At 39.9% G+C, this 12,252-nt stretch overlaps 1 protein-coding gene across 2 annotated transcripts in view; it reads right to left on the bottom strand.

Moving 5' to 3' along the window:
- The window catches only part of SMYD3 (SET and MYND domain containing 3), a 430,467-nt gene that overhangs the window by 368,938 nt on the left and 49,277 nt on the right, over nucleotides 1-12,252 (bottom strand). For both annotated transcript variants that reach the window (XM_074818336.1, XM_074818338.1), the window contains exon 2: nucleotides 6,188-6,251. In XM_074818336.1, coding sequence (XP_074674437.1) covers nucleotides 6,188-6,251 — 64 coding nt within the window. The remainder of the gene's footprint in view (nucleotides 1-6,187; nucleotides 6,252-12,252) is intronic.

Here is a 12,252-nt window from a genome sequence, read left to right as displayed (position 1 = left end):
ATTTTTGTTTCACAAGCGACTTTTATTAGAGTAGCAGACAAAGACTAACACTTCCATAGCAGAGAAAAGACAGGATGACAAGGTGAGGGAAAGCTGCTATATATTGAAATGTCATTATTTCTTTTTTTCCCCTTCCTTGTCTCCCTTAAATCAGCATGGAAGAGCAACAAGAATGGGTCTTCAGCAGAAACATGTTGGAAGAGACAGTCAGTTTCTGATCACCTTTTTTTTTTTTGCCTTCTGTCTTTACAAGCTGAAAATTCTGTTTATAATTTACAAAAAATTCCAAGCCCATCTCATAAACATTGTATATATTTACACATTTTATTTACATATTCACAGTATATGTTTGAAACTACCCAGCTGTTTCAAATTCTTTTAAAAAGCAAATGGAAAAACAGGGCACAACAAAAAAATTGCTACAATAACAAGAACTCAGAATAACCAAGGGCTTCTGAAGGTGACGTTTTCTCATAGATATGCAGTAAGGGGGGAAAAAAAACCTAAATCAGAAAAACAGCTTCTGTGAGGTTACTGCCACACAGAAAATGATAAAATGTCTAATATAAAGAAATTACATGTTCAGCAATAAAAAAAAAAAAAGAGGGTATGGGAGTGATATGTGCAAAGTGCACATCACACCTGTAGACGCTGACATGCTAGTTACAAAGATTACAAAGGCTATCACACAATTTTTTCTTAAGCTGCATTTAAGTGTGGGAATTGTTTCAGGTAACTAGGCTTCAGCACCAGTAGCATTTATACTATTGCATATAGGGGTTTTTTTCCCCTTTGGCTTATAATAAATAATAAATAAATTGGACTTTTTATTTCTTTCTGAAACCAATGGATTCCTGGTTTCAGCTGGGATAGAGCTAATTTTCTTCCTAGTAGCTGGTAGGTGCTGTGTTTCACATTTAGTGGCTGGGGTTAAACCATGACAGTGGGACATAAGCGATTTCATTTCCTTTACCCATAACTCTACCAGGGGAAAAAATGACACCAAGAAGGCATTGATCCAAATACAGTTAGTGTCACATGCTGTCTGACAAACAAAAGTTAAGTATCTAGTACTGAATAGAATTATTCTTGTCTAGAAGAAACAAGGTCATGCTTGTAAATGTCTAGACATTATTCTGTGTAATGCCAATATAATTATATTTTTATCCCACTTAAACTAAAATTGTTCTTTGGAGCAAACCTTTATCTGTCAATTTTTTTCCCTACATAAATGTTGCACAGAATTTTAAACATGCTAGAGGTGACATCAAAATGATTAATAGCTTACTCAACCAATAAAGCCCTATTGAGATGAAATATGCAGTAGCACATAGCATCATATGCCACGTTTCTTTGAGATGCATTCCCACGCAAGAACAGTTCAAACACACATCTTCTGCAAAACAGCACTTTGGCCAAAACCAATGCCAGAAAGGAATTAGTCCGACTCCTCCACAGAAGGAGCACTGGGACAGGGACTGCCATTCACTTCTGCCCAGCTGGCCATGGAGAGAGGGAAAAGCTCCAAATGCATTAAGTATAATGAAATTCAACAATATTTCTTCTCACTACCACTACAACAAGGATACAAATTACATAACAATATAAATTCATGAAAATTTGTGACCCCAGATAGACTTAGTTTTAAAATTGGTCTCTAGCAATACTTATTGGTAGGCTTATATTAGTCCCACAGTTCTTCGTGGGAGGTCTTCTTAACTCTGCATATCCTGGCTTTCAGTCAAGGTTTTTATATCCCATATCCAGCATGAATATAAATACTACAGTGCACAGGTACAGTCACCTGGTATGACCCTTCTTCCTCCTTGCCAGGGAAGATCTTCCAATTTTGCAACACACTTTTTTCCTCTCGTTAGAAATGAACACTACCAGAAGGAGGCAAAGAAAAAATGAGTAAACAGTGCAGGGCAGTAACCAGCACTCCTCCTCCAGGCTTCACTACACTTAGTAACTCAGAAAGAATAACCCTCCTTTTATATCTTCCCAAATCACTGTCTCTCATTCCAGCTCAATGTACCCCAAGTGCAATTCCTCAGGGTTCACCCAAGTGAAAAGGGTCAGCACCCACATGGCTTAGGAGACAGTGCAGCAAACAGCTGTTTACTGGTGGCAGATCAGGAGTCTGCCCCCCAAACCAACACCACATAAACACCAATGCATCACTGGGTTTCACTGGACAACCGAGGCCCAGGATCACCTCCTACTGGCTCAGGGCATGGGCAAAGACCCCTCACATCTGCCTGCAAGGTCTTGCATATTTTTAGCCGAGATGCTTTGCCAATATGCATCCCTGTGTCCCAACAGTCCCTAACCCTATGAAAGATCCTAAACCAATGCTTATAAAACAGAGGTTTCCTTTGTCTCCTGTGCAGAATCAAACAAACACTTTCTGCAGATTAACATGTTAATGAAAAGCAATTAAAGACAAAAGCTTGTAAAAAAAAAAAAATTTCAAAGTGGGATATTTTTCCTCCAAAAGCTTTTGATTTCTTAAAGATATTATTTGTAATTTCCAAAGGATCATTCAAATTCTTACAGAATGTCTTTTTTTTTTTTTTAAATTAAGCCATTTCAATAATGTTTGTTAATGGCACATTCTGAATTCCACCTAAAATGACTCTCCCATTTGTTAGGGATTATCATATATATGACTGCTCCCCAATCTATGGGATGTACCAAATTAATAAATATTGCCAGGGAAGATCACAGCAGTGATTACGAGGAGCTGCAGATGTGGTAACTCTACATTTGGAGAGACCCCCAGCCAACATAACACTGTTAGAAGGCAGTTCCAGGAAATCAGGCATCAATAAGGGGGAAAGGGGCTACAGAGAAGTGTCCAAGAGGTGCAAAAATCAATGAGGTCCAACTGAAAAAAAAAATTTAAAAGCAAAAGGTCTACATACACTTGATCCTGAAATCAGAATTCAGTTGAAAATGGTCGGCCCAAAGGATCTCTTGTGATAACTTCCAGTCCCACATTTCTAATAATTTTGAAGTAAATTAAAGTGTCAAAAGTGAAAGCAAACTGTTTCAACTAGCCCGAAAAAAAAATAATGAGAAATTTTAAAATTTGGCACAACACACTTGAAGTTTTCAATATTGACACTGTGGAGCCTTCTACAAACTGGAAATTCTAATTCCCCTATAGTTTTGTTCAGCACTTCTGGTTCTGCCCATATATCTCCTTAAAGGATAACAGTTCTCACAGTAAATTCCAAAAAGGGAAACATCTTTCAAAAGACTATTTCTTCTCCTATAGGTTAGCCCAAATAAAGCTATCTTAACCACCTGATATTTTAAATCAAATTAAGATCTTTACAAGATAGTTGTAAAATGTACAATGGCTCATTTAGGTACATCCTAACACAGAAATCCCCTGCTGCATTTACTTTGAAGTTTCCTTCACAAAGTCCACCTTTATCCTAAACATAGTTCAGCTACCCCAATTAATCTCTTTTTTTTAAATCAGATTTTTAGATTAATTCTGATTTCATTTATTTTAACCAGAAAACTGACAGTTTTTAAGTCTAAACTAAATGTTTTGAGTTATAGGATTCATTTAACACACATCAAAAAATGATCAAATCATTCTGCAACTAAGTGTAAACTGTAAATCCAACTGCACAATTTGCATTTCAAAGTTATCTGTATTTATAAAACTAAAATAGTCCTGTTCTGCCAACATTGACTTTTTTAAATGTGCAAACCGCAATTTCATTCGATATGCTGCTGTTTATTTTGTTCAGCAATTAGTTCAATTAGAAGTGGACATATTAATGAATTGCACTAAAGCTACAGAGGCTAAGTAGAGCACAAAGCCTTTGGCTTGGCCAAGGAGAGCTTTGCTAACAGCTGCTATAAAACCAGAGCTGCACAGTAGTTTAGCTAGCTTATCAAAAGAAATATGGATCACAGCACAGTCCTCAAAAGCAAACAGATCTGACTGGTCTCAGTTTTATCTGAATTATCTGCCCTGAGTCATCAATCCCAATAAATGAACTGTTTTGACTAGAAAATTATATTTTTTCAGTTATTCTCAACTGCTATCTAACATCACAGGATATTATGTAATATTAATTCAATATTAATTTATTAACAGTTAAAGATATTATGTAACAGTAACAATATTATGTAACACAGTATTTTAAGCGCAGATTACTTTTGGCAACAGTAGCCTGTCTCACTGAAATCAGTACCTACAACTGTGGATGGCTTCAAGCACACAAAGTAACAGGCGATAGGACAAGAGGGAATGGCCTCAAGTTGCACCAGGGAAGGTTTAGACTGGATATTAGGAAGCATTTCTTTACAGAACAGGTTGTTAGGCATTGGAATGGGCTGCCCAGGGAGGTGGTGGAGTCCCCATCCCTGGAGGTGTTTAAGAGTCGGGTTGACATAGCGCTGAGGGATATGGTGTAGTTGGGAACTGTCAATGTTAGGTTAATGGTTGGACTAGATGATCTTCAAGGTCTTTTCCAACCTAGACGATTCTGTGAACCCTACAGCTGGAAGCACAAAGCAAAGATACCCAAGATGGCTTCAGGCTATCCACTGTGAATCCTTGAAGCACATTCACATAGTTGTTTTCCCCAAGGAGGAAGCCCCATTTCCTACCTCCATTGCTACTACACCTAAGTTGGAACAGGGTATTACATTACACCTTGCAGATTTGCTTGTGCAAGTCAGTGTCAGCAGAGTCTCATTTCACATTACAGACTTGCCAACAGAAGCTTTACCAATGACTCTCCTGGCAGATACTTGTTTTAAATTTAACTTGCAAATACTCTGGTCTTCTGTACTCTTCACAGTCATATTTTCCTTATGATCTCGCATAATACATCTACCTGTAGCATTATTACTGATGCTACAGTAAGCACCTAATGTACATTGCACACATTTGCCATACAATGAATCAAAACAACATATTTTCCTCCTTTCCCTCTCCATATGTTTTAATCACATAAAGGAGGGGTTTCTGGCATGTTGAGAACACTGCAGATTATAGTAAAGCAGAATTGTTTATAGAAGCACATGACACGTGAAAAGATTATTTGAATGTCAAGGACTTAACTTAAAAATTTAAAGTCATATGCATTTAATAGTGTATCACTACTAGTCTGTTTTGACCATTACTTGGTTTTCTTCATTCTTCTCTATTTCGGAAAAAAACCAAAACAGAAGTCACAATGCAAATCTAAGAGGAATCATTTAAAAATTCAAGGGTTCTGTCAGGTGACCCTCATGGCTCAAATCTCAGGTGCCTGGTCCTTTATCCTGGTGCCAGTCATTTACCCTTGCATGTCCAGACAGTACCAAGTCCTGCCAACTTCTGCCCACATGCTTAAGTGACAATACAAGTCAAATATAAAAGCTAAAGTTTTAGGTTTGAACACCTTTAAGAACTGTTTCACAGGACAGAGTCACAGGATAATTCAGGTTGGAAGGGATCTAGGGAGACCTCTAGTTGCAAAGCAGGGTCAGCTCTGGGGTCAGACCCAGCTCAGCATTTTATCCAGTGGGGTCTTGAAACCCTCAAAGCATGAAGATGACACAAACACCCTGGCCAGCCTGTTCCACCTCTTGGCTGTCCTCAGGGTGAAACAGCTTTTCCTTACATTTCATGTGAACCTCTCTTCTATACAATTTAAGCCTGTTGCCTCTTGTCCTCCTGCCATGCACCACAGTGAAGAGCCTGGCTCCATCTTCTTGAAAACCTCCTCAGAGATGCAGTTTTGCCCAAGGCCTTCTCTTCTCTCTGCACATTCTTGACCCTTATTTCCTCTTAAAAAAATGGAATATATACTTTACCATGATAAAAATTATTCTTGAAATATAAATTGTTTTACTGCAAAATTGACTTAGAGCCTTCAGTCTACAGCCAGCAAAGCTGAAGAATTAATCCTCCCCCTCTAACTAAGCACAGCCAAACACCACAAGTTTCAGCTTAGTTTTGTCTGTTGCACCGATTATAATCTTATGTTTGTAAATATAAAAATACTCAGATAAAACAAGGCAGCATGTTTACACACTCTGTCCATAACTACAAATAAGAAATAGGAGTGTGGAGGTATGACAATGTGCAAAATGCATGGAAATGCATGGAAATAAATTATTCAAATGCCTGTTTTCTTCAACCTTTTATAGCTGTTATTTTTCATCTTACCTGACAAGATGTATCACAGTATTTAGCAACCTTGCACTGAGAGCATCTGTGCAGATGTTCATTCCTGTTTAGAAAAATAAAATTGGTTATAAATACAACTAGAACTATGTATTTACTCTTCTTACATAACTAACAATTTTCAAATATTCCAAGGCAATAAAAGTATCTGAAAAACAAGGGTAGTCTAAAATGCACTCTTACACAAGAAAAAATTGTGCATGGTTATGTTCAAAGCTATATTCACAATCCTTTACTCATGAGTGTTAGCACCTCTGGGGCCACCTTGGATCAAGAGTAAAGATATCAAATATGCTTTTTTTTCCCCATAAAGCTATAACCCTGAGGAGTTTGATTTTGTAGATATCATCATTAGAGCTGTGCAACACAGCTACTTAATCTATTTATTATCTATCTTGAGTCTTGTCTTAAGCAAGCATCACTATCTGTCTTAACCAAGACCTTGCTGTGGACCTGCAGTTGTGCCATCAAATTTTAACTTTATAACAGAGTCTGAGGCTGACATGTCAGCAGAAATTTCTGTTCTAAGAATATACTTCTGCTGGTGGACAATGAGACCAAAATAAAGGGGAGGGGGAGTGAAAATCCAGTGAAAGCTAGAAGCAAATCTTACACCTCAAATACGTAAATTCAAGTGGAGATTTACATAATCACAGAATCATCTAGGTTGGAAAAGACCTTGAAGATCATCTAGTCCAACCATTAAGCTAACACTGACCATTCTCAACTACACCATATCCCTCAGCGCTATGTCAACCCAACTCTTAAACACCTCCAGGGATGGGGACTCTACCACCTCCCTGGGCAGCCCATTCCAACGCCTAACAACCCGTTCTGTAAAGAAATGCTTCCTAATATCTAGTTTAAACCCTCCCTGGCACAACTTGAGGCCATTGCCTCTTGTCCTATCGCTTATTACTTCATTAAACAGACTCATCCCCAGCTCTCTGCAACCTCCTTTCAGGTAGTCGTAGAGGGCAATGAGGTCTCCCCTCAGCCTCCTCTTCTCCAGACTAAACAACCCCAGTTCCCTCAGCCGCTCCTCATACGACATGTGCTCCAGACCCTTCACCAGCTTCGTTGCCCTTCTCTGGACTCGCTCGAGTAATTCAATGTCCTTTTTGTAGTGAGGGGCCCAAAACTGAACACAGTCATCGAGGTGCAGCCTCACCAGTGCCGAGTACAGGGGTAAGATCACTTCCCTGTCCCTGCTGGCCACACTATTTCTGATACAGGCCAGGATACCATTGGCCTTCTTGGCCACCTGGGCACACTGCTGGCTCATGTTCAGCTGGCTGTCAATCAACACCCCCAGGTCCCTCTCTGACTGGCAGCTCTCCAGCCACTCCTCCCCAAGCCTCTAGCACTGCTGGGGGTTGTTGTGGCCCAAGTGCAGCACCCGGCATTTGGCCTTATTGAAACTCATGCAGTTGGCCTTAGCCCATCGCTCCAGCCTGTCCAGATCTCTCTGCAGAGCCTCCCTACCCTCGACCAGATCAACACTCCCACCCAACTTGGTGTCATCTGCAAACTTACTGAGGGTGCACTCGATCCCCTCGTCTAGATCATCAATAAAGATGTTAAACAGGAGTGGCCCCAAAACTGAGCCCTTGGGTCACCACTCGTGACTGGCCGCCAACCAGATTTAACTCCATTCACCACAACTCTTTGGGCCCGGCCATCCAGCCAGTTTTTTACCCAGCAAAGCGTGTGCCCATCCAAGCCACAAGCAGCCAGTTTCACCAGGAGAATGCTGTGGGAAACAGTGTCAAAGGCCTTACTAAAGTCAAGGTAAGCTACATCCACAGCCTTTCCCTCATCCAATAAGCAGGTCACTCTGTCGTAGAAGGAGATCAGGTTTGTCAAGCAGGACCTGCCTTTCCTAAACCCATGCTGACTGGGCCTGATCATCTGGTTGTCCCGCATGTGTTGTGTGATGGTACTCAGGATGAGCTGCTCCATCAGCTTCCCAGGCACCGAAGTCAAGCTGACAGGCCTGTAATTTCCCGGATCATCCTTCCGACCCTTCTTATAGATGGGCATCACATTGGCCAATTTCCAATCTGTCGGGACCTCCCCGGTCAGCCAGGACTGCTGGTAAATGATGGAAAGTGGCTTGGCGAGCACCCCAGCCAGCTCCTTCAGCACCCTCGGGTGTATCCCATCTGGTCCCATAGACTTGTGTGTGTCTATGTGATGCAGTGGGTCACTGACTATCTCCTCCTGGATTGCAGGGGGTGTCGTTCTCCCAGTCTCTGTCTTTTGGCTGAGGAGGCTGGATTCCCTCAGTACAACTGGTCTTGTTATTAAAGACTGAGGCAAAGAAGGCATTAAGCACCTCAGCCTTTTCCTCATCACTTGTTACTATGTTTCCTCCTGCATCTAGCAGGGGATGGAGGCTCTCTCTGGTCTTTCTTTTGCTGTTGATGTACTTATAGAAACATTTCTTGTTATCCTTGACTGCTGAAGCCAGATTAATTTCTAGCTGGGCTTTAGACCTCCTGATTTCCGCCCTGCATAGCCTCACAGCATCTTTGTAATCTACTTCAGATGAGTAGAAACAAGACATGGCTTTTGAGGCTTCCCTCCCCTCTTATTTTCCTGTAGAAAATACTGAACACGTTACATTATTCTGGTAACACTGGGAAGTTTCCACTTTGATTTCTTAACGTCAAAGTTACTTACATGCTTTATAGGCATTCATTAGACTGGAAAACCAGTATATACTTTCTTTGTTGTTGTTAAAGCCGAAGGCAGGAGAGTTACATTACATCACAATAATTAACTAGACTGTATGGATGGCATAATCCTTATTACTTCCCCTCAGACTTCCCCCTGGCCATCTCTCTGACCTTAGCCAAGCACAGTGCCTGACTGACTGCCACTGTCACCTTGTGTTCAGCCATGTGCAGCTCACAGCTCAGTTACACCCAAGAAACTGTGACCATGAGCTACTCCTCAGGATCCCCCTTTCTCCATCCTTCTGCAGAGCAAGGAAGGAGGTATGTGTCAGTCACGCCAACCTCTCCCTCAACAGGCAATTTTAGTGATGCAATCTTTGCATTGCTATAGTGCTTTACATTTATAGCTGCCTTGAATCTTACTATACGGATTAATTCAGCCTTCCAGTTTAATTGGGAGGTAACTAAGTGTCTAACACAGCCCATTTCAAACTGAAAGGGCAAGTTTAAACGATCAGATGAAGGATCTTTCTCTGCAAGATTCCTGGTGTCTGCACATCGGTACCAGGTATGCTCTTTTCACCCGCACTCCCAACTGATGCAACCAAAACAAGGTGTAATTCTCTGTCTCTGCTGACACCGAAAGAAAACTCCTCTGTTGTTGTCAGTAATCTAAAGGCTGCATATCATATACTCAGATTCCCAGTGCACCATTTTATGACATGACCTTTCTTTCTTCTTTTACTTACATCATTCAGTTGTCCCCAAATTTTAGTTTCTATGGGTGACTTCAAAACGGTAGGACACTCTCCGAAGGCCACATCCAAAAAAGACAGTACCAACATGCCCATAAACTTCAACCTAGAACTTCTGGATGATTAATTTAGCCCACTGATTTCAGCTGTGACACCAAAACTATCAGGAGTAGGGGCAGAACACCAGAAATACCATGGAGCATCCTCTAGCACAAACCAACCTCTCCTTTCCTTCAAGTCCCACAAGTGGAAGGTATTTTACTGACATATCAAGGTATTGTTATGTTTGAATTATTAAAAATGACAGCTTATGCACTATCTTAGGACTCATAAGCATTCGGGGAGTTTAGATAGCTGCACTTGTCAGAGATTAAGAGGAGCATTATATACAGATCATTACAATCAAGTAACAATCTTCTGCATAAAAACCACTATTTTCTTGCACAGTATTTTGTAGGCATTCCCACTACCAGGAGAAAAATAAATCAGAAATATTTCAGATATAAGCATATGTTTGCTAGTGCCTTCTTTACCTCATTACCTGCAAAACCAACGCTGAAGACTGAAAAAAATAGCAACTGTTGGATTCCTATAAAGAGAAACTAAATCTTGTACATGCACAACAAGTTTTTGATTTTAAGGTGCAATGCCTAAGGATAATTCAGAGTTAGAAACGAGTGTGAAATCTTCATTTTGCCAGCTGGGGAGAGCTGCTTCTTTTTCAAGGTTGAGCAATGACACAACTTTAACCAGACTATGATAGAAGAGCACATATTTCTTACTCTAGATTACAAGCTCCTGTCAGAGTAATTTTGGGAAGAAATACAGTTCAGTGGAATAATTACTATAGACAAAAAAAAAGGAAAAAGAAATGCTGTTTGGACCTGCTTATTGATTTGGATATCAGCAGCAGTCCAGGTATAAATAAATGATTGTAAACTATGCAAACAAACTCTTTCCCACCAAGACAAGTTTTGATACATCTTTTAATACTAAGTAGCATGTTGTATCAAGGACATAAAATTATCATTTATAAGAAATCTATACCTTCTTTCTAGATATTTCACAATCAACAGGACAGATTAAAACTTTACTGAAGCTAGACCTTTCAAATTACTGAAAGACAACACTACAAGAACTTTAACTTGTTTAGTTACCGCTTTATTACCTTTAGAGTTTGCCAGTGAACCATTCACAACATTGTAGGCAATGTTACCACTAACAATCTGCCTACTGGCCTAGAACAAAAAAAGAAAGCCAAGCACCTAGAACTTTGGTTTGCTGTCCAGCTCCTCACAGACACAGCCGCAGCCCTTGAGACAGTCACTGCAGTCTGTCCCTGTTGTTCTTTACAGGTCTGTTTTACATGGCTGTACAGAATCTACAGGTCACGAAAAGCTTTCAGCCTCTCTGTTTCTAGGTACCTCCTTTGTACTCAATATGTTACACTCATGCTAGCAGCCTCTATCAACCTTCGCTTTGTCATTATATTGTATTATCTGAATGACCCAGTCCTCATGCTACTGCAGAATGACTAAAAAAAACCTTTTTGAAGACAGACATTTTTTGTTCTAAATGTTATTCATCAAAACACAGTAATGAGTTAGGACTCTGGTAACAGAGCATTTGCAACTTTAGTCCCATACACATTAAAGTCCCAAAGAGTCTCAGCAGTGAGTAAAACACAGATTCCCAAAGCAGAGTAATTGTAACTTTCTGGAGCCAGAATTTAAATGAATGAATGCCTGTAACTATCAGAGAAGTCTCTCCTACAGATTTCACATTCTTCCATTAGAAGGCTAGATCCAACAACCTTAACACACTGAAAGCATACCTTGCCTTGGTACACCTCTTGGTATTTTTCCAAGAGATGTCAGGATTTACTGGTATCATTGGTGTTAAGCCACCAACACGTATTCATTCTTTCTTTTGTAAAACAATTAGTGGACCTGTTGCCACAAAGCACCAAACTCCTTCAGCACCCACCGAAGTTTCAATACTTTACAGGATTATTTCCTTTGTATCCTCTGTCCCTAAAGGTTAACCATCCTGCAGTAAGATGCATACACACAGAAATGTAAGGACCATCACTCAAAACCTGGGTTTTTGCTAAACTGACACTAGCGGTCAGAGTATTTGAATAAGGTAACTCCCTGCTGGCACCATATAAAGAATGAACTTTTGGGGGTTTCTTTGAACGACAAGCAGATGTAGAATGCCAGTTACAGAGCTGAATAGCAAAGCTACAGATTACATCATTGCTTTTTCTTGCAATCCTCTCCTCCCACTTGGCCTAAAAAATTTCCTTTAAATTACAGTATCTATGAATCTTGCTACATCACATTTTAAAAGTAAAACAGCACGATCTAAAACACTTAATCTGAATATAAAGAATTTAAGAATAAGATTTGTGTACTCATATATACAGGATTCATGTACTTTAGAACATTTTAAAAACTGAGACAATTTGCCTAGTTTATTCCTGTCCTTTTCAATATTTTATTAATGTTATAGGCTTTATTGAAACGATTTTAAAGTCACTGTCAAATAATCCCATGCATTTCTCATTATCTGTAAACATCATCTGGAGATAGTATCAGGTTACTCACAA

The sequence above is a fragment of the Strix aluco genome, chromosome 3 (genome assembly GCF_031877795.1).
Source record: "Strix aluco isolate bStrAlu1 chromosome 3, bStrAlu1.hap1, whole genome shotgun sequence".
NCBI classification, from domain to species: Eukaryota; Metazoa; Chordata; class Aves; order Strigiformes; family Strigidae; genus Strix; species Strix aluco.
Note: the sequence above shows the minus strand (reverse complement) of the source record. Positions and strands in the feature narration are given on the sequence as shown.